Source organism: Heptranchias perlo, chromosome 7 (genome assembly GCF_035084215.1).
Source record: "Heptranchias perlo isolate sHepPer1 chromosome 7, sHepPer1.hap1, whole genome shotgun sequence".
NCBI classification, from domain to species: domain Eukaryota; kingdom Metazoa; phylum Chordata; class Chondrichthyes; order Hexanchiformes; family Hexanchidae; genus Heptranchias; species Heptranchias perlo.
In genome coordinates this window covers 96,252,374-96,275,782 of record NC_090331.1, presented here as the reverse complement: position 1 = coordinate 96,275,782, position 23,409 = coordinate 96,252,374, and the positions used below count along the sequence as shown (strand labels likewise).

Below are 23,409 nucleotides of genomic sequence, written 5' to 3'. Positions count from 1 at the left end.
TGGTGTTGGGGGTAATATACTGGCATGGATAAAGGATTGGCTACCTAACAGAAAACAAAGAGTTGGGATAAAAGGGTAATTTTCAAAATGGCAATCTGTAACTAGTGGGGTGCCGCAGGGCTCAGTGCTGGGGCCTCAACTATTTACAATATATATCAATGACTTGGATGAAGGAACAGGGTTGTCTTGTGGCCAAATTTGCTGCTGATACAAAGATAGGTGGAAAAGCAAGTTGCAATGAGGACACAAAGTGTCTGCAAAGGGATATTGACAGGTTAAACGAATAGGCAAAAATTTGGCAGATGGAATATAATGTGGGGAAATGTGAAGTCATCCACTTTGGGAGGAAAAAGAAAAAAGCAAAATATTATTTGAATGGAGAAATATTACAAAATGCTGCGGTACAGAGGGATCTGGGTGTCCTCGTACATGAAACACAAAAAGTCAATATACAGGTGCAGCAGGTAATCCGGAAGGCAAACAGAATATTGGCCTTTATTTCTAGAGGGATGGAGTATAAAATCAGGGAAGTCATGCTACAACTGTACAGGGTGCTGGTGAGACCACACCTGGTGCCCTTATTTAAGGAAGGATATACTTGCATTGGAGGCAGTTCAGAGAAGGTTCACTAGGTTGATTCCGGGTATGGAAGGGTTGTCTTATGAGGAAAGATTGAACAGGTTGGGTCTATACTCATTGGAGTTTAGAAGAATGAGAGGAGATCTTATTGAAACATATAAGATTCTGAGGGGACTCGATAGGGTAGATGCTGAGGGGATGTTACCCCTCATGGGGGAATCTAAAACTAGGGGGCATAGTCTCAGAATAAGGGGTCGCCTTATGACAGAAATGAGGAGGAATTTCTTCTCCCAGAGGATCGTGAATCTTTGGAATTCTTTATCCCAGAAAGCTGTGGAGGATGAGTCAATGAATACATTCAAGGCTGAGTTAGACAAATTTTTGATCAGCAAGGGAGTCAAAGGATACGGGGAAAGGGTGGGAAAGTGGAGTTGAGGTAAAAATTAGATCAGCCATGATCTCATTAAATGGCGGCACAGGCTCGAGGGGCCGAATGGCCTACTCCTGCTCCTATCTTTTATGGTTTAAAATTTGTGTACATACATCCCCAGGTCTCTCTGTTCCTGTATTCCCTTTAAAATTGGACCATTTAGTTTATATTGCCTCGACTCATACTTCCTATCAAAATGTATCACTTCACACTTCTCTGCGTTAAATTCCATCTGCCATGTGTCTGCCCATTTCACCAGTCTGTCTGTGTCCTCCTGAAGTCTGTTACTATCCTCCACATTGTTTACTACATTTTTGAGTTTCGTGTCATCTGCAAACTTTGAAATTATACCCTCTAAACTCAAGTCCCAGGTCATTAATATATATCAAAAAGAGCAGTGGTCCTAATACTGACCCCTGGGGAACATCACTGTATACTTCCCTCCAGTCTGAAAAACAACCGTTCACCACTACCCTCTGCTTTCTCTCCCTTAGACAATTTTGTCTTCACGCTGACACTGTCCCTTTAATCTCATGGGCTTTAATTTTGCTAACAAGTCTATTATGTGGGTACTTTAACAAATTTTTTTTATTCGTTCATGGGATGTGGGCGTCACTGGGGGGCCAGCATTTATTGCCCATCCCTCATTGCCCTTGAGAAGGTGGTGGTGAGCCGCCTTCTTGAACCGCTGCAGTCCGTGTGGTGAAGGTTCTCCCACAGTGCTGTTAGGAAGGGAATTCCAGGATTTTGACCCAGCGACAATGAAGGAACGGCGATATATTTCCAAGTCGGGATGGTGTGTGACTTCATAGAATGATAGAATCACAGAAGTTTACAACATGGAAACAGGGCCTTCGGCCCAACATGTCCATGTCGCCCAGTTTATACCACTAAGCTAGTCCCAATTGCCTGCACTTGGCCCATATCCCTCTATACCCATCTTACCCATGTAACTGTCCAAATGCTTTTTAAAAGACAAAATTGTACCCGCCTCTACTACTGCCTCTGGCAGCTCGTTCCAGACACTCACCACCCTTTGAGTGAAAAAATTGCCGCTCTGGACCCTTTTGTATCTCTCCCCTCTCACCTTAAATCTATGCCCCCTCGTTATAGACTCCCCTACCTTTGGGAAAAGATTTTGACTATCTACCTTATCTATGCCCCTCATTATTTTATAGACTTCTATAAGATCACCCCTAAACCTCCTACTCTCCAGGGAAAAAAGTCTCAGTCTATCTAACCTCTCCCTATAAGTCAAACCATCAAGTCCCGGTAGCATCCTAGTAAATCTTTTCTGCACTCTTTCTAGTTTAATAATATCCTTTCTATAATAGGGTGACCAGAACTGTACACAGTATTCCAAGTGTGGCCTTACTAATGTCTTGTACAACTTCAACAAGACTTGAAGGGGAACGTGCAGGTGGTGGTGTTCCCATATGCCTGCTGCCCTTGTCCTTCTAGGTGGTAGAGGTCATGGGTTTGGGAGGTGCTGTCAAAGAAGCCTTGGCGAGTTGCTGCAGTGCATCCTGTGGATGGTACACACTGCAGCCACAGTGCGCCGGTGGTGAAGGGAGTGAATGTTTAGGGTGGTGGATTGGGTGCCAATCAAGTGGGCTACTTTGTCCTGGATGGTGTCGAGCTTCTTGAGTGTTGTTGGAGCTGCACTCATCCAGGCAAGTGGAGAGTATTCCATCACACTCCTGACTTGTGCCTTGTAGATGGTGGAAAGGCTTTGGGGAGTCAGGAGGTGAGTCACTTGCCACAGAATACCCAGCCTCTGACCTGCTCTTGTAGCCACAGTATTTACATTGCTGGTCCAGTTAAGTTTCTGGCCAACGGTGACCCCCAGGACGTTGATGGTGGGGGATTCGGCGATGGTAATGCCGTTGAATGTCAAGGGGAGGTGGTTAGACTCGCCCGTGTTGGAGATGGTCATTGCCTGGCATTTGTCTGGCACGAATGTTACTTGCCACTTATCAGCCCAAGCCTGGATGTTGTCCAGGTCTTGCTGTATGCAGGCACGGACTGCTTCATTATCTGAGGGGTTGCGAATGGAACTGAACACTGTGCAATCATCAGCGAACATCTCCATTTCTGACCTTATGATGGTGGGAAGGTCATTGATGAAGCAGCTGAAGATGGTTAGGCCTAGGACACTGCCCTGAGGAACTCTTGCAGCAATGCCCTGGGGCTGAGATGATTGGCGTCCAACAACCATTACCATCTTCCTTTGTGCTATGTATGCATCTAGCCTTTTGAAAGTCCATTTACACATCAACTGCACTACCCTCATCAACTCTCTCTGTTACTCTCCGTTAGGCTGACTGGCCTATAATTGTCAGGTTTATCCCTCTCCCCTTTTTTGAACAGGGGTGTAACATTTGCAATCCTCCAGTCCTCTGGCACCATCCCCATATCTAAGGAGGATTGGAAGATTGTGGCCAGAGTCTCTGCAATTTCCACCCTTACTTCCCTCAGAAACCTAGGATGCATCCCATCTGGACCGGGTGACTTTTCTACTTTGAGTACTGCACTCCTTTTCAGTACCTCTTTATCTATTTTTATCCTATCCAATATCGCTACTACCTCCTCCTTTTACTGCTACAATGGCGGCAGCCTCTTCTCTCGTGAAGACCAATGCGAGGTGTTCATTTAGTACCTCAGCCACGCCCTCTGCCTCCACAAGAACATCTCTTTTTGTATCCATAATCGGCCCCACCCTTCCTTTGACTATCCTTTTACTATTTATAAGTTTATAAAAGACTTATGGGTTCCCTTTTATGTCAACCGCTAATCTATTCTCATACTCTTTCTTTGCCCCTCTGTACTTTCTGTATTTAGCCTGGTTTTCTCCTGTATTGTGAACCTCACATTTATCATAAGCCTCCTTTTTCTGTTTCATTTTAATCTCTATATCTTTAGTCATCCAGGGAGCTCTAGCTTTGGATGCCCTTCCTTTCCCCCTCCTGGGAATGTGTCTACTCTGTACCCAGACCATCTCCTCCTTGAAGGCCTCCCATTGTTCAATTACTGTTTTGCCTACCAATTTTTGATTCCAATCCACAAAGGCAAGATCCCTTTTTAACTCACTGAAATTAGCCCTCCTCCAGTTTAGTATTTTCACATTTGATTGTTCCTTGTCCTTTTCCATAACTATTCTAAACCTAATGATATTGTGATCACTGTTCCCCAAATGCTCCCCCTCTAAAACATGCTCCACCTGCCCCACTTCATTCCCCAGAACTAGATCCAACTGTCCAGTACAAGTCAAAGGACGCCATCCTGTCCTTATACAGTTCCTCGGTTCGAACACATCTAGAGTACGGCATATAGTGTTGGACCCCTCACATGGGTGATATAGTGGCCATTGAGAAGGTTCAGAGGAGAGCCACAAGAATGGTTCCTAGCTGAAGTAACCATAGTTACTCAGATAGGCTTAAAGAGCTGGGTCTATTGACTTTAGTGCAGTGTAGACTTAGAGACGACCTGCTAGAGCTCTATAAAATAATGGAAGGGCTGGATTGCAACCCTATTTCAGTTTGACAGTTTAAGGAGGACCAGGGGACACGGGTTTAAACTACACCTTCAAAAGGGAGCTGGACCGTTTCCTGACGGGACCAGTGATCACATCACATAAAAGGTAAATGGTTTACCAATGAACATACTCATGGTACATGTGATCTCCTGGACTGGTTTTAATCATCTGAGGGAGTCAGAGAGGAATTTTAACGATCCTGGGTTTTTTTCCTGTTCTTTTGCTTCTCCCAGGAGATTATACTGCTGTGGGGGAGGGGTGGGTAGAATTTCACCCCTATAGGGGCTACAGCACAGAAACAGGCCATTCAGCCCAACCAGTGTTTATACTCCACATGGGCCTCCTCCCACCCTAATTACCTCGTCCCACCCTGCCCCCTCGTATTCTCCTCTCCCTCATGTATGAGCCTCCTCTTAAATGCGTCGGTACTGTCTGCTTCAAAAACTCCATGTGGCAGCGAGTTCCGCATTCTCACCACTCTCTGTGTGTAAATTAAATTCATACACAGTAAACATGCATAAAGAGACCCCAAAATTGATGTAAAAAGCAAAGAACACAATGAAATGTCCTTGCTTGAATTCTAGAAGCATTAGCAATGAAATGCTGGAATTGAAAGGCTCCTTAGCAGAGAGATTGTGGAACTTGATTCACTCTGAAGAAGGGATATTAAGGAAAGAGAGTTATGAAAGTAGGAGCAGCTTTGTATGTACAGGCTAATCTAGAACTCCAAGGAAGTCGATGTGAGATCCTCGGGGGAGACGTAAATGCAAGACTCCAGACCAGGTAAGGGACTATGACTGCATTTTGTACAATGAGATGAGGGTACATGCACAAAATAATGCAATAACGGGTGACTTAACCACCCCAGTGTAAACTGGGACTGATCTAATCGAAGTACTGCAATATAATCAGAGCTAATAAATAGGGTAAATACACCAATCTTGTGCTCCCATTTGGGGAGCTGCACTCAATGTAAGCATGTGACTTTGATTTTGGCATCTCAATGGGAGTGTGCAATCAGTGAACTTAGCCAAATGTGTAATGCACATACCGAGGGGAACTCGCACCTAGATCTGGTTCTTGGAGATAATCAGGACATTATCCACAATACAGAAGTAGTGGAACCTCTGGGGAGAAGTGACCACAATATGATTACACTTTGAGATCATCTAGCAATCAGCATTCATGAGGGCACAAATACACAATTTCAGGAAGGCAATACAAGAAATTAAATTGGATCTACTGCTGAGCGCTAGCTCAATCAGGGAGATATGGAAAACTATTAAAATTATTCTATTAAATACATGCAAGGCAAAAATATACCGAAGAAAAATAAATGTTATCGGAACAAGGATGAATTGAGAAACGGAGATTTTAAAAATGTGATACAATCTACATCAAACAGGTGGGAAGAGGAGATTAGGAAAATACCAAAATGAATATAAAGCAGAGAGAACCAAAGCAAAGGACGTGAGGCATAATTAAAAACATGTTTTCAGTATCATAACAGTAAGAGTGCTTCAAAAGGAAGTTAGAACTTTGAAGCATAAAGTGATGGAGTCGTTGAAGATGGGAGAGAAAGTGCAAAAATTACTTAATGATTATTTCCAATTTGTATTGGCTAGGGAAGAAAATAATGTAATAATGGGTGACTTAACCACCTCAGTAAGAACATAAGAGCTCAAGAAACAGGAGTAGGAGTAGGCCATACGACCCCTCGAGCCTGGTCCGCCATTCAATCAGATCATGGCTGATCTTTGACCTCAACTCCACTTTCCTGCCCTATCCCCATATCCCTTGATTCCCATAGAGTCCAAAAATCTATCGCTCTCAGACAATTGAGCATTTTCGGCTGTCTGGGGTAGAGAATTCCAAAGGTTACAACCATCTGAGTGAAAAAAAATTTCCTCATCTCGGTCCTAAATGGCCGACCCCTTATCCTAAGACTATGACCCCTGGTTCTAGACTCTCTGGCCAGAGGAAAAAGCCTCTCAGCATCTACCCTGTTAAGCCCTCTAAGAATTTTATATGTTTCAATGAGATCACCTCTCATTCTTCTAAATTCCAGAGAATATAGGCCCATTCTACTCAATCCCACCTCATAGGACAACCCTCTCATACCAGGAATCAATCTAGTGAACCTTTGTTGTACCCCCTCTAAGGCAAATATGTTCTTCCTTAGGTAAGGACACCAAAATTGTACACAATATTCCAGATGTAGTTGTTATAAATTGTTTAGCCCGGTAGTGAAGGATAGAATACTGGAGCCTGGTCTTCAGGGGGTGAAGGATAGAATACTGGAGCCTGGTCTTCAGGGGGTGAAGGATAGAATACTGGAGCCTGGTCTTCAGGGGGTGAAGGATAGAATACTGGAGCCTGGTCTTCAGGGGGTGAAGGATTGAATACTGGAGCCTGGTCTTCAGGGGGTGAAGGATAGAATACTGGAGCCTGGTCTTCAGGGGGTGAAGGATAGAATACTGGAGCCTGGTCTTCAGGGGGTGAAGGATTGAATACTGGAGCCTGGTCTTCAGGGGGTGAAGGATTGAATACTGGAGCCTGGTCTTCAGGGGGTGAAGGATAGAATACTGGAGCCTGGTCTTCAGGGGGTGAAGGATAGAATACTGGAGCCTGGTCTTCAGTTGCTTCCAAACCTTTATTCACAGAGATCCACATTACAAACACCACACCCTTGATAAGCTCTTTTATAAATGAATTCGAGAATCCCCAATTGATACCCACCACCTGAATACAATTAAGACTAATTGATACAAATCACACAATTAACAGATTCCCTTCATTATTTAAATATAAACAATAGGCTTTTTATATACAATAGAAACAAAAATTTCAAAAATCAAAAACTTCCATACTCTGTACAACTTATACTATTCAAAGTATTATGTTAGGAGGAGACCCTTCTCCAGGACCCCCAATAATTCCTTCGTACATGCACCTCTTAATAAAACAATCCAACAGTTGATGGCTTGAATCCACCCATTTAATTTTAGAGATTTCCTTTCTCTTCGGCATTTGTTTCAAGTCAGCAAGGTCAATCCGTAATCTTTTCTCACTCACATTTTTCGTAGAGTGAACATTATCCCACAATGAACGATTGCCTACATAACATTCACTGGGTATACTATCTTCAGTACTCTCATTGTACAGGATGTCAGTCAAGATATTTACCAAATCGAATCCCATACCCACTGCGTCTACAAGAGCCAGTGTTTCAGCAGGCAGGATACTTTTAACAACCCTTTTTATTTTCTTAGCTTCCCAAGATAAAGGACAACATTTTCCATTCTCACTCATAAACACTATGAAACCAGCTGTACTAGAATACCCATTGGGAAGATTAACATGTGAAGCATCGCTAAAGATAACTAGCTTCATTTTCTTTGGGTCACCTATCTATATTTAATTTTCGTAATGTTTTATTTGCCCTTAAAACATTCTCTACTATGGGGTGTTTCATTGAAGTATTTAACTCCAACACATCCAAACTAGCATCTGGTCTAGTCTGAGTGCACAACCAGTTCAACTGACCAATCCAGCTTTGTAATTGCTCTGTCTCTTCTTTAGACATAACATCACCTTTCTGTGATGCCCTTGTACGATTCACTGGGATGGGAGCAATACTCTCTAAACAGGACTGTTGATTTAAAGTTATCCCAGACCCTCTCTGCTTAATATCTAAACCAATATTTTTAAAAGCCCCACAGGCCTGACTCCCAATTTTAAATTCTAATCTTATTAATGACGAATTTCTCAAATTCCACAGTACCAGCCCATCAGAAATCATCAACATGCATCATGAAGATGCCTGAAAGTTTTCCGTTATGGTACCAATAAAACATTGCAGCATCTGATTTTAGTTGAACACAATCTATTTTCAGCAAAACAGATCTCACCGAAAAATACCATACTCTGGAAGCATCATTCAGGCCACAGGCTCATTTGTTTAGTTTCCATTGTTTTCCATCAGGGTCTGCTGCCTCTTTAGGCGGTTTCAGAAACACTTCTCCCTGAAAAGTATCACCCTGCCGAAATGCGGCTTTTATGTTAATTGACCCACACGCCCATGAAAATGTTGCCAAAAATATTTTTAAGATTACCTTTCCAGCAGTGGGAGAATCCACTTGAACATCTGTATCACCCAGTTTCTCTTCAAAACCCCTAGCTACCAACCTTATAAGTCCCATCTGCAAGGACATTTTCAGTACAAGCCCATCAATGCGACAAAGCTGGTTGACCCTTATCTGTTACCTCAGAATAAACTCCAAATTCTTTCCAATTATCTAATTCCCTTTGTTTCGTATCTCTTAGTCATTTATCCTCAAGTTTATTGGCAGCCACCAAAATTTCACGATCATGAGGACTTCTGCTTCTCGTTCTGTTACGTGACTGTTCTTTGGTCTTTGTTTCATTGTCTGACCTAGTCAAGCTACGCCTGCTACTTCCACTTTTATGTCTGTATGGAGATCTGCGAGATCTCCCTCTTTCATCTCTAGTTCGTGATTGTTTTCTGACGTGAGATTCACTGCCGGACTCCCTATCACTACCTGTTCTTCACTTTCGTACTCTCCACTCTTTTACCCCATTCTGCCAGCCCATAGACCTCGCTTCATGGCCATCATCCTGAACATTCAACCAAAATTTAAACCTGGTAGCTTTGCCTGCACGTCCCAAAATTGTTGCGTCCCTCCACTCATTAGTGCCTTTTGGAACATATGTCACCCGTGTACCCACTTTGGGTAATTGTTCTGTGGATGTGATAGCTCTGTCATGTGTTTCTCCATCATTGACATTACCACTGACCAGCCCTTGATCTACCTCAGTCTGTTCCTCAGGAACCTCAGCAAAAGAATCATGAACATTGGAGGCACACAGTGCCTCGTTTACTTCTATCAATTGCTCAGAGTCTGAGATTTTATAATTAATTCCAATTAATCATGAGGAATGAACCTTAACAGTTTGATTGCCATGTTGGACAAGTACTGTCTTACCATCACAACCTATTACCTTACCAGGGCCTTTCCATTCCCCATAACTCTCTCTTTTATAGTATACCAAATCTCCTGAATTGAACTCTGTCTCAGATGGTCTAGTATGATGCCTTAGTGCTCTACGAATTTTCTGAGACCTCAGCCTTGATAAAAGCCTGTCTCCCTGCATGCACAACATTTCAATGCTCAGAAAAAAGGCACCAATTGTAGTACCTTCTAGAGCAGGAGGATCAGAAGGCAATTTGGAATTGCGCCCATAGACTAGTTGGTGAGGACTATATCCTTCAATCACCTGAAGAGAATTCTTTGCATGAACTGCCCATGCTAGGGCAGTTGACAATTTACACTCTGGTCGATCAGACAAAATTTAATACACCATGTTATCAATCACAGCATGATCCCTTTCACAAAGACCATTGCTAGAAGGGCTCTCAGCTGCTGTATTCATGACAATTATATTCATATTCTCTCACATATCTCTGAACTGCGCGTTAGCGAATTCACCTCCATTATCGGTCAAAAACTTTGCAGGTGTCCCAAGTCCAGTCCCTATCCATTTTTCCATAATTTTATCTGTAATAACCTTCTTTTCCTTACTATATATATTAGTGTAGAAATACTAAATCTCGTAGCCAGGTCAATAAAATATAAGGTGAAAACGTTTCTGTCTTTGTCCCATACCTTTAGATCCATGGCAACTACCTCGTTAATGTCACATGCTGATGGAATACTTACAAGAGGACGTGGGGACGTCTTTCTATACTTCTTACAGATTTCACAGTTCTCACTAATCTCTTCTATTAGCCTCGTATACTCTGCATCAACAACATCTGCATCTTTTAGTGGAATCTTTAAATGTTCACAAGTACGGTGGGCAAATTGTCTACGTAACTTTAAGACAATTTCTTTCTTTCTCTCTTATCCTTATGGCCTGATGCCATTAATACTTGCCTAACACGCTGATGAGAAACATCAGGTTTTTATTAAGGGGATACAATAATGCCCTGACTGGTAAACTGCAAATCAGCCGATTTCTCAAAAATGATTGCCTCTTCATGTTCCACATCAAATTTCATTTTTGCCTTTTTCATGGACGGTTTACCCAAAAGCATCGGTATCTCACTGGAGACTACATCCGTGCTTATAAAATGGCTTACTCCAGCTATCGTACATGGAATTACCACTCTCTTCAGTGACCTCAAGGTGTTGTCATCTCCAAACCTAAAACATGTAGAACTTTGATATTCCTTAACCTTGCTTCGATCCTCACTACTTAGTGAATCAAGATAACATTTTAACCAATCGACCCCGCATACAGTTGAAGTACATGCACTATCTAACACCGGACAATTAAAGGAATCCGCGACTAGTACATTCATCACAGGATTAAAACTCCTTGTGACCAGTATAATCTGCTCATTTTCATCATTATCTTCATCCTCTCTCTTCATCTTTATCTCCATCCTCTTCCTCAGAACTACTTTCTTCATGCGTCATTTCAAAGACCCTGTGTTTTCGCTCTGGGCAATTTGCCTCATAATGATACTTAGAGTCACATCTAAAGCATCCACTACTGATTTTTCCTTGGGCATTCTGGGATTCATTCCCCGTTATTACTGTCCCAATTTCGTCTTCTGTTGATATAACTGGATTTGCTGTACCTGCTTTCATTTCCAATCTGGCTGTCTTTAATCCTTCCGTCATATCGATGCTTGCGTCCAGTCTCTTGAAAATTTTGAAACCTGGTCTGGCGACTGCATTTAGTATCTGGAACATTTCGAAACCTGGTAACCATTGGCTCTTTTATTTTTTGTGTTAAAGCAGAAGGCCTCATTTGTTCCATGAAGGCTGAGGGGAATGACTGGCTTTTGACAAGGTCCCACATGGCAGATTGGTCAGAAAATTAGAAGCCCATGGGATCCAAGGGACAGTGGCAAGTTGAATCCAGAATTGGCTCAGTGGCAGGAAGCAAAGGGTAAAGGTCGACGGGTGTTTTTGTGGCTGGAAAGCTGTTTTCAGTGGGGTTCCACAGGGTTCAGTATTAGGTCCATTGCTTTTTGCGGTGTATATCAATGATTTAGACTTAAATGTAGGGGGCGTGTTTAGGAAGTTTGCAATGATACAAAAGTTGCCCGTGTGGTTGATAGTGAGGAGGAAAGTTGTAGACTGCAGGAAGAGTCAACACGGCTTTGTGAAAGGGAAATCGTGTTTGACTAATTTATTAGAGTTCTTTGAGGAAGTAACAAGCAACGTGGATAAGGGAGATCCTGTGGATGTGGTGTACTTGGATTTCCAGAATGCTCTTGACAAGGTGTCACATTAAAGGCTACGACACAAAATAAGAGCTCATGGTGTTGGGGGTAACATATTAGCATGGATAAAGGATTGGTTAGCTAACAGGAAACAGAGAGTAGGCATAAATGGGTCATTTTCAGGTTGGCAATTTGTAACGAGTGGAGTGTCACAGAGATCAGTGCTGGGGCCTCAACTATTTACAATCTATATCAATGACTTGGATGAAGGGAGCAAATGCATGGTTGCTAAATTTGCTGATGACACAAAGGTAGGTAGGTAGGAAAGTAAGTTGTGAAGTGGACATAAGGGGCTCGATTTTAGCGTTGGGTTTCCAGCGGGGGGGCCCCGAAAATCCCGATATCCAGTCACGTGACCGGATCGCGCCGAGATCCCGGCCACTTCCGGGTGCCGCGCTGACGTGCGGGGCTGCGCGCGCAGGCCCCGCTGGTGGGAATCCCGCAGGCAATTAAAGCCAGCAGGGTTCCACTTGAGTGTACTTACCTTGCTTGTTGAGGTCATTAAATGAGCTGAAGCAGCTGTCAAAACAGGAAGTGTTGGATTTTAGCTTCAAGGCAGTGAGTTCCACACACTGGGGGAAACAGTCTCACTCCAACCAGGCGTGTTCCAGCCAGCAGCCTGTGGCAGCAGCCAAGGTGCACTCCACAGCGGGTGGGAGAGCCCTCACCCACGCAGGAGGCCACCGCGTCACGTAGGGCAACCCCTGCCCTCCACCACCTCCCGCCAAGCCAGAGGACAGACCAACGTGAAACCGCAGCCCCAGTGCGAGGAACCACCTACCTACCCTGCACAACCCCTCAGACCAACACCTGCCAGATGGGTGGTGCGTTGACATCCTCGGAGGACGAACAGCATGACCAGCCCCAGCAGCCTCGCAGTCCACGCCGTCCACCTCTGACACGTGGAGCTCCACAACAGAGTGCTGTGACACATCCACCTGTACAGCAGGAGGGAGGGCTACCGCAGAGAGAGACGCGTCGCAGAGGGCACTACCCTCCGCACAGGGTCCACAGACCGAGGCGCAGCTCCCCGGACCTCTCTGAGCAGCAGTGCACACGGAGGCGCAGATTCACTCGACATGTAGTCGTGGAGATCTGCAGGCTCTTTCATGCCGAGCTGCTCCCGGCTGGCCCCAGCACCAACTGCTTACCTGTCGCTGTCAAAGTCACCACTGCCCTCCACACCTTCTCCTCCGCATCCTTCCAGGGTGCAGCCGGCTACACCGCCGATGTCTCTCAGTCGTCTGCGCGGACGAGCCCTGCAAATACACCTGCACCTACTCTGCAGTAACACAATGGGTGGCATCAGTTGTGGGTCCTCATAGTGATACCCAGGAGCGGGCATTATTGGACACAACAGACAGGATTCGCGGAGACATGGCAGTGGTGGTGCCAATATAATGTGTGATGTTTGTTGCTCTGAAATTCAATATAGGTAACACCCATGGCAAACCCTCAGACACCCTTGTGCATCCCCTTCATGCTGACGAGACGTTTGCCGTACGCTGCCTACTGCACATATGTGATGCATGTCCTGTGGCTGCAGCACAGGTGGTGGCAGGTTGAGTGAGGCTGGCCGTGAGAGAGATGCACGAGAGGGTGAGTATGGGATAGAGCCATGAGATTGTATGAGGATTGGGTTGAGTGATAGTGGCGGGGTGAGTACTGGCGAGGTGAGTAGGTGCAGGTAAGATGAGGATGGGGTTTGAGTGGGTGTGAGGGGTGATGTGACAGAGTAGTGTTGGCGGTGCCGAAGGAGATGTGGGTTGGGGGCAGTGTTGTGGCAGACGGAGTGTAGGGGAAAGACTACGTGTTCTCATTGTGGCTGACCTACTGAGGTCATTGGAGTGCCTCCTGCACTGTATGCAGGTGGGCGATATGTTGGTGGTGCAGGTGACCCCCTCTGCCACCTCGAGCCAGGCCTTCTTGGTGGCAGAGGCAGGCCGCTTCCTCCCGCCCGCCGGGTGGAAGATCTCTGTCCTCCCCCTCCTCCTCACCCCATCTGATGATACCTGGGGTGAGGCATCATTAAACTGGGAGCAGCCTTCCCCCTGGGCTGCTCCATGCTGTAATTTGTTCCATTGGTTGCAGCATCTGTCAGTGGAGGACTGCCCCTTTAACTAGAGAGCCTCCAGCTGACAGATCGTACTGCGCATGCGCAGCCCGCCCGACGCGCAGACCAGCAGCGCGGAGCCCGGAGGAGCAGGTAAGTGGCTCCAATTAGTGGATTGCCTGCTACGATCGCGCGGGCAACCCACTAATTTCACCGGGCGCGGAGGCCACGCACCCGAAACCCAACCCGCCGGAAACCCGCAGGCCTGCTAAAATCAGGCCCAAGGAGTCTGCAAAGGGATATAGATAGGTTAAGTGAATGCGCAAAAATTTGGCAGATGGAGTATAAGGTGGGAAAATGTGAACTTGTCCACTTTGGCAGAAGGAATAGAAAAGCAGTATATTATTTAAATGGAGAGAGATTGCAGAACTCTGAGGTACAGAGGGATCTGGGTGTCCTAGTACATAAATCACAAGAAGTTAGTATTCAGGTACAGCAAGTGATTAGGAAGGCAAATGGAATGTTGTCATTTATTGCAAGGGGAATGGAATATAAAAGTAGAGATGTTTTGCTACAGTTGTACAGGGCATTGGTGAGACCACATCTAGAATACTGTGTGCAGTTTTGGTCTCCTTATTTGAGAAAGGACATAATTGCTTTAGAGGCGGTTCAGAGAAGGTTCACTCGACTGATTCCTGGGATGAGGAGGTTATCTTATGAGGAAAGGTCGGACAAGTTGGGCCTGTATACATTGGAGTTTAGAAGAATGAGAGGTGATCTTATTGAAACATATAAGATCCTGAGGGGACTTGAAGGGGTGGATGCTGAGAGGATGTTTCCCCTTGTGGAGAGACTAGAACTAGGGGCCACAGTTTAATAATAAGGGGTCTCCCATTTAAGACGGAGCTGAGGAGAAATTTTTTCTCTGAGGGTCGTGAGTCTGTGGCACTCCCTTCCCCAGAGAGCGGTGGAGGCAGGGTCAGTGAATATTTTTAAGGCTGAGTTAGATAAATTCCTGATTAACAAGGGAGTCAAAGGTTATAGTGGGTAGACGGGAAAGTAGGGTTGAGCTCACAATCAGATCAGCCATGATCTTATCAAATGGCAGAGCAGGCTCGAGGGGCCAAGTGGCCTACTCCTGCTCTTAATTCATATGTTCGTATGTTCGTAAGATATCAATGGACTGGTCAGTTGGGCAGAAAAGTGGCAAATGGAATTCAATCCAGAGAAGTTTGAAGTAATGTATTTGGGGAGGGCAAACAAGGCAAGGGAGTACACAATAAATGGGAGGATACTGAGAGGTGTAGAGGAACAAAGGGACCTTGGAGTGCATGTCCACAGATCTCTGAAGGTAGCAGGACGGGTAGATAAGGCGGTTAAGAAGGCATACAGGATACTTTCCTTTATTAGCCGAAAAATAGAATATAAGAGCAGGGATGTTATGCTAGAACTGTATAAAACATTGGTTAGGTCACAGCTTGAGTACTGCATACAGTTCTGGTCACCACATTACAGGAAGGATGTAATTACACTAGAGAGGGTACAGAGGAGATTTACGAGGATGTTGGCAGGTCTGGAGAATGTTAGCTATGAGGAAAGATTGGATCGGCTGGGATTGTTCTTTTTGGAACAGAGGAAGCTGAGGGGAGATTTAATTGAGGTGTATAAAATTATGAGGGGCCTAGATAGAGTGGATAGGAAGGAACTATTTCCCTTAGCAGAGAGGTCAATAACCAGGGGACATAGATTTAAAGTGATTGGTAGAAGGATTAGTGGGGAGCTGGGGAGAATTTTTTTCACCCAGAGGGTGGTGGGGGTCTGGAACTCACTGCCTGAAAGGGTGGTAGAGGCAGAAACCCTCAACTCATTTAAAAAGTACTTGGATGTGCACCTGAAGTGCCGTAACCTACAGACGAAGAGCTGGAAAGTGGGATTAGGCTGGTTAGCTCTTTTTCGGCCGGCACAGGCACGATGGGCTGAATGGCCTCCTTCTGTGTCGTAAATTTCTATGATTCTGTGACTGTCTCCCCAGGAATTTTTTTAAGATACCAGACAGTTGATCCAACAGTCTCCTTTTCCGAGAACTGGATGCCAGTTCGGACCAGTTGCCTGTCCTTATGAGACACCTTAGCACAATCTAGTAATTTAAACACTGGTACCGATCCAGGGATTTCCAGTTGGATTCTTTGTCAACCTTTTGTACAATTTGTTGAAGTCCATTGAAAGACCGTCTGTTTTCTGAAATCTATTAAATGCTGACCAGGCCTCGCAGGCACTTAACAGGTCATCTTTCTCGTAGATTTGATCCAGAAATTCTATTAGAAAGGTTAAACCTTCATCATTATCCAAAAGATCTGCATCCATCTTAGAAAATACCATACTTCTGATTTTACCTCATTCAGGAAGTGGTAACACCAAGACAATGCCTTGTTTTCTCGGTGGTAGAGTAGTAACCCGTGTCCACATATCAAGCTCATTCTTCCACAGGTCATATGGGTCAAACTCCGAGAACATTGGAGGCAAATCGTACCATTGCTTTCTGCCATTTTCTACAATGGCCGCTAGGCTTTCAAGTTTTGTTCTTATGTCCAAAAAAATGCGTAGTTTCCAATCTCCACCTTTTGGCAACCATCCTCTGCCACCATGTTGTGAATTGGATAGCCCATTGGTGAAGGATTGAATACTGGAGCCTGGTCTTCAGGGGGTGAAGGATTGAATACTGGAGCCTGGTCTTCAGGTGGTGAAGGATTGAATACTGGAGCCTCGTCTTCAGGTGGTGAAGGATTGAATACTGGAGCCTCGTCTTCAGGGGGTGAAGGATTGAATACTGGAGCCTGGTCTTCAGGGGGTGAAGGATTGAACACTGGAGCCTGGTCTTCAGGGGGTGAAGGATTGAATACTGGAGCCTGGTCTTCAGGGGGTGAAGTATTGAATACTGGAGCCTGGTCTTCAGGGGGTGAAGGATTGAATACTGGAGCCTGGTCTTCAGGGGGTGAAGGATTGAATACTGGAGCCTGGTCTTCAGGGGGTGAAGGATTGAATACTGGAGCCTGGTCTTCAGTTGCTTCCGAGCCTTTATTCACAGAGATCCACATTACACACATTACATCCTAGATAAGCTCTCTTATAAATGAATACAAGAGAGTCCCCAATTGATACCCACCACCTGAATACAATTAACACTAATTGATATAAACTATACAATGAACAGTGGTCTCACCAGAGTTCTGTCTAACTGCAGCAAGACTTCCTTACTCTTATACTCCACCCCCTTGCAATTATTTGACTTTGTTTATTTATTTGACTCTGATTTGATTTTAAAATAATAATAAAGTGACACCCTAACCCCCCCTTCTTATAAAAGGGGGCCTAAACCAAAAAAAAACCCCTTGCAATAAAGGCTAACATACCATTGGCCTTCCTAATTGTTTGCTGTATCTGCATGTTAACTTTTCGTGATTCGTGTACAAGGACACCCAAATCCCTCTGACTACCAACATTTCCTAGTCCCTCACTTTTAAAAAAATATCCTGCTTTTCTATTCTTCCTACCAAAGTCGATTATTTCACATTTCCCCACATTATACCCCATCTGCCAACTTCTCGCCCACTCACTTATATCCCTTTTGCAGCCTCTTTGTGTCCTCCTTGCACCTTACGTTCCCACCTAGCTTTGTATCATCAGCAAACTTGGATACATTACACTCTGTCCCCTCATCTAAGTTATTGATATATATTGTAAATAACTGAGGCCCAAGCACCAATCCTTGCGACACCCCACTAGTTACAACCTGCCAACCTGAGAGTGACCCGTTTATCCCTACTCTCTGTTTTCTGTCCATTAACCAATCCTCAATCCATGCTAATATATTACCCCCAATCTCATGAGCCCTTATCTTGTGTAACAACTTTTTGTGTGGCACCTTATCGAATGCCTTTTAAAAATCCAAATATACTACATCCACTGGTTCTGCCTTATCTACCCTGCTAGTTACATCCTCAAAAAACCCTAATAGATTTGTCAAAGTACTGTCTGTAGTATAACAAAATCCCAGAGGATCTGTAATCAGTGTGGAGGAGTTACATGACAAGATAAACAAGTCCCATGGGAAAATGGCATCTACACTCAGGTGCTGGAGTAGACTCGGGTGGAAATTTCTGTGCCACTGCTACAGTCATGAAAGAATCCTTGGGTTCTGTGGAGGTTCCACAGGGTTAGAAGAAAGCAAATGTAGCACCGATATCTGAAAAGGGGAACAATCCTGACCCACCATATTACAGGCTCAGTAACCAACAACAGCAGATGAAATAATGGAAACCATTCCAAGGGATAGGCTGGAGAGAACCCATATAAAAATAGCTTTATAAGAAATTTAAGCCAGCATAGATTTATAACATGATGTGGAGATGCCGGTGATGGACTGGGGTTGACAAATGTAAGGAATCTTACAACACCAGGTTATAGTCCAACTGTTTTATTTGAAAATCACAAGCTTTCGGAGACTTTCTCCTTCGTCAGGTGAAGTGTGGGATTCCTTGAATGTTACCGCACTTATAGTCAGAGAACAATACCTGGTGATTACAGATAATCTTTCCAACTGCCCGTTGTCAAGGCAATCAAAGTGTTCAGACAGAGAGATTTTACATACAGGACCACCGAATATACAAACGGCCAGAACAAAAGACAGAGAGAGAGAGAGAGAGAGAGAGAAACATCCGAAAGGAAGAGAAAGACAGAGAATGACCTGTTGTATTAAAAACAGATAACTTTTTTCCCCTGGTGGGGTTACGTGTAGCGTGACATGAACCCAAGATCCCGGTTGAGGCCGTCCTCATGGGTGCGGAACTTGGCTATCAATTTCTGCTCGACGATTTTGCGTTGTCGTGTGTCTCGAAGGCCGCCTTGGAGAACGCTTACCCGAAGATCGGTGGCTGAATGTCCTTGACTGCTGAAGTGTTCCCCGACTGGGAGGGAACCCTCCTGTTTGGCGATTGTTGCGCGGTGTCCGTTCATCCGTTGTCGCAGCGTCTGCATGGTCTCGCCAATGTACCATGCTCTGGGGCATCCTTTCCTGCAACGTATGAGGTAGACAACGTTGGCCAAGTCACAGGAGTATGAACCATGTACCTGGTGGGTGGTGTCCTCTCGTGTGATGGTGGTATCTGTGTCGATGATCTGGCATGTCTTGCAGAGGTTGCCGTGGCAGGGTTGTGTGGTGTCGTGGACGCTGTTCACCTGAAAGCTGGGTAATTTGCTGCGAACGATGGTCTGTTTGAGGTTGGGTGGCTGTTTGAAGGCGAGTAGTGGAGGTGTGGGGATGGCCATAGCGAGGTGTTCGTCGTCATCAATGACATGTTGAAGGCTGTGGAGAACATGGCGTAGTTTCTCCGCTCCGGGAGCATTGGCGAGACCATGCAGACACTGCGACAACGGATGAACGGACACCGCGCATCAATTGCCAGACAGGAGGGTTCCCCCCCAGTCGGGGAACACTTCATCAGTCAAGGACATTCAGCCACCGATCTTCGGGTAAGCGTTCTCCAAGGCGGCCTTCGAGACACACGACAACGCAAAATCGTCGAGCAGAAATTGAAAGCCAAGTTCCGCACCCATGAGGACGGCCTCAACCGGGATCTTGGGTTCATGTCACGCTACACGTAACCCCACCAGCAAGGGGAAAAAAAGTTATCTGTTTTTAATACAACGGGTCATTCTCTGCCTTTCTCTTCCTTTCGGATTTTTCTCTCTCTCTCTCTCTCTTTTGTTCTGGCCGTTTGTATATTCGGTGGTCCTGTATGTAACATCTCTCTGTCTGAACACTTTGATTGCCTTGACAACGGGCAGTTGGAAAGATTATCTGTAATCACCAGGTATTGTTCTCTGACTATAAGTGCGGTAACATTCAAGGAATCCCACACTTCACCTGACGAAGGACAAAGCCTCCGAAAGCTTGTGATTTTCAAATAAAACTGTTGGACTATAACGTGGTGTTGTAAGATTCCTTACATAGATTTAGAAGGCAAGGATCCTGCTTGATAAACCCGCCTGATTTCTTTGAGGACATTACAAATAAAGTACATATCTGGACTTCCAGAAAGCTTTTGACAGGAACTCACATGAATGACTCTTAATTAAATTAAACATTATGGGAATCCAGAGTAGAAACGGGGCTGGATAAGGTGTGCTACAGTAACAGCTTCAATGGTCTACATGGCCTTTCCTCATTCTTACTTTGTTATATATTTCATGTTCCCCAATGAATGTCCCCATATATCCCACTGATCCCCAGAGCATATCTCCACATAACCCACTATTCCCATATGTATCTCCTAGATATTCAACTTTTCCCAAAGTGTATGTACTCCATATATCCCACTGTTCCTCAGTGTGTATCCCACAGTCCCCCGTGTGTATTCTCTGTATATTCCATTGTTCCCCCGTGTGTATTCTCTGTATATTCCATTGTTCGCCGTGTGTATTCTCTGTATATTCCATTGTTCCCCCGTGTGTATTCTCTGTATATTCCATTGTTCCCCCGTGTGTATTCTCTGTATATTCCATTGTTCCCCCGTGTGTATTCTCTGTATATTCCATTGTTCCCCGTGTGCATTCTCTGTATATTCCATTGTTCCCCCGTGTGTATTCTCTGTATATTCCATTGTTCCCCCGTGTGTATTCTCTGTATATTCCATTGTTCCCCCGTGTGTATTCTCTGTATATTCCATTGCTCCCCTGTGCCTATCCCCCATATATCCCACTGTTCTCCGGTAGGCATGCTGTTATAAATCTTTAGTCATCAAGTAAATGAATTGATCTACATCCCATTGCTATGGTAGATTTCAAGGTACCAGACGCTCTGCTTCCATCTGATTTGTCGGTTCATGGACTTACATTCATCCCATAATAACCAGCTGTATTACTGCACAGTCCATTCAGCCAAACTATGAACACCTAACCCCCACTGTACCACCTCGTATATCACAAACGGGAGCTTCTTACGTGCTGTGGATACTGCAGTGTCTGATTGATCCTCCAAGTTAGCTCGCTCATTCTCCAGTTTCTGAAATTAAAAACAATATAAGTTCACATTGTGGACGGGGCTTCCCCAGAGAAGACTTTTTGATAAACACTTCTTTTTCTCCCCCAGTTTTCTCCCCTCCTCTCCCCCTGCTGGGATTGGGTTCCATGGGTACAAGTAGCCCTGTAGTACCCTGCCCAAGCTCCTGTTCTTCAGGTCCAAGCCTAGGCAGTGAGTATTGGCAGGCTATTGGATCACATCACCATCACAGCCTGAAGCACATCTGGGCTTTCCAGCATTATCAGGGATAGTGATCAGGAATGGCAACCCTGGCTGACTTTCCCATCCCATGGCTGAGTGCTATTAAAGCCTAACTGAGACACTTTCACTGCTATACCAGCTGGAATAGCCAGTTTTTACGTTTCATTTTCCTGCTCAGTTTTCACAGTCACACCAACAGACCCCAACTTGAGATCTGTAACAAAGACAGAGTTTACTTTCTCCTAATGAGGACCTGCTCAATACTCCCGACATGCACCTGAGCCAAGAATCGACAACCTTCATCCTCCTGCGTAGGTAGAGCTGAAACTGAGGAACCTGATTGTCCCTTAGTTACTGAGAGGCATATCTTTCAAATCAATACTTTGTTCATTTAACATAACAAGGTGGCGGAGTGGATTTGTACACTAAGCTCTGGTACATGGGTCTGGATTCAGCCTGTACTGATGAAAGGTAAGAAAGATTGCATTTATATATCACATCTCAGAAATCACATAGAATTACAGAGAATGTGCAGCACAGAAACAGGCCATTCGGCCCAACAGGTCTGTGCCGGTGTTTATGCTCCACATGAGCCTCCTCCCTCCCAACTTCATCTCACCCTATCAGTATATCCTTCTATTCCTTTCTCCCTCACGTGTTTATCTAGCTTCCCCTTAAATTCATCTATGCAATTTGCCTCAACTACTCCTTGTGGTAGCGAGTTTCACATTCTCACCACTCTCTGGGTAAAGAAGTTTCTCCTGAATTCCTATTGGATTTATTAATGATGATCTTTGTCTTTGGTCCCCACTACAAACTGCATTGCCTAGCCACCAATTCCATCCCTCTCCCTGGCTACTATCTAAGGCTAAACTAGAGCATTCGCAATCTTGGCGTCCTAATTGACCCTGAGATGAGCTTCCGACCCCATATCCGTTCCATCACCAAGACCGCCTACTTCCACCTCCGTAACATCGCCTGTCTCCGCCCCTGCCTCAGCTCATCTGCTGCTGAAACCCTCATCCGTGCCTTTGTTACCTCTAGACTGGACTATTCCAATGCTCTCCTGGCTGGCCTCTCATCTTACACCCTCCATAAAACTGAGCTCAGCCAAAACTCTGCTGCCCGTATCCCAACTCACACCAAGTCCCGTTCACCCATCACCCCTGTGCTCACTGACCCACACTGGTTCCCGATCTGGGAACACCTCGATTTTAAAATTCTCATCCTTGTTTTCAAATTCCTCCATGTCCTCGCCCCTCCCTACCTCTGTAACCTCCTCCAGCCCTACGACCCTCCGAGATCTCTGTGCTCCTCCAATTCTGGCCTCTTGTGCATCCCCGATTTTAATCACTCCACCATTGGCGGCCGTGCCTTCAGCTGCCTAGACCCTAAACTCTGGAATTCCCTCCCTAAACCTCTCTGCCCCTCCACCTCTGTCTCCTCCTTTAAGACGCTCCTTAAAACCTATCTCTTTGACCAAGCTTTTGGTCACCTGTTCTAATATCTTCTTTTGTGGTTTGGTGTCAAATTTGGTTTGAAAATCACTCCTGTGAGGCGCCTTGGGACATTTTACTACGTTAAAGGCACTATATAAATGCAAGTTGTTGTTGTTATTTTCTTATGTTTATGGCCCCTAGTTCCGGTCTCCCCCGCAAGTGGAAACATCTTCTCTATGTCTACCCTATCAAACCTTTTCATAATCTTAAAGACCTCTATCAGGTCACCCCTCAGTCTTCTCTTTTCTAGAGAAAAGAGCCCCAGCCTGTTCAGCCTTTCCTGATGGGTATAACCTCTCAGTTCTGGTATCATCTTTGTAAATCCTTTTTGCACTTTCTCCACTGCCTCTATGTCCCTTTTATAATATGGAGACCAGAACTGTGCACAGTACTCCAAGTGTGGCCTAACCAAGGTTCTAGACAAGTTTAACATGACTTCTCTGCTTTTCAATTCTATCCCTCTAGAAATGAACCCAGTGCTTGGATTGCTTTTTTATGGCCTTAACCTGTGTCGCTACTTTTAGTGATTTGTGTATCTGTACCTCTAGATCCCTCTGCTCCTCCACCCCATTTAGACTCTTACTATCCAAGCAATATGTGCCTCCTTATTCTTCCTCCCAAATGTTTCGAAGTGCTTAACTTACAATCAATTACTTTAAAGTACAATGACTGATGTTATGTCGGCAAAAATGGCAGCCATTTTCCCCACAGATATA

General features: G+C 44.9%; 1 protein-coding gene across 1 annotated transcript in view; it reads right to left on the bottom strand.

Moving 5' to 3' along the window:
- zgc:112416 (uncharacterized protein LOC550509 homolog) overlaps window positions 1-23,409 on the bottom strand; it is a 166,280-nt gene that overhangs the window by 101,951 nt on the left and 40,920 nt on the right. Inside the window, exon 2 of the mRNA XM_067988137.1 lies at window positions 20,915-20,975. Within this exon, the coding sequence (XP_067844238.1) occupies window positions 20,915-20,975 (61 nt within the window). The remainder of the gene's footprint in view (window positions 1-20,914; window positions 20,976-23,409) is intronic.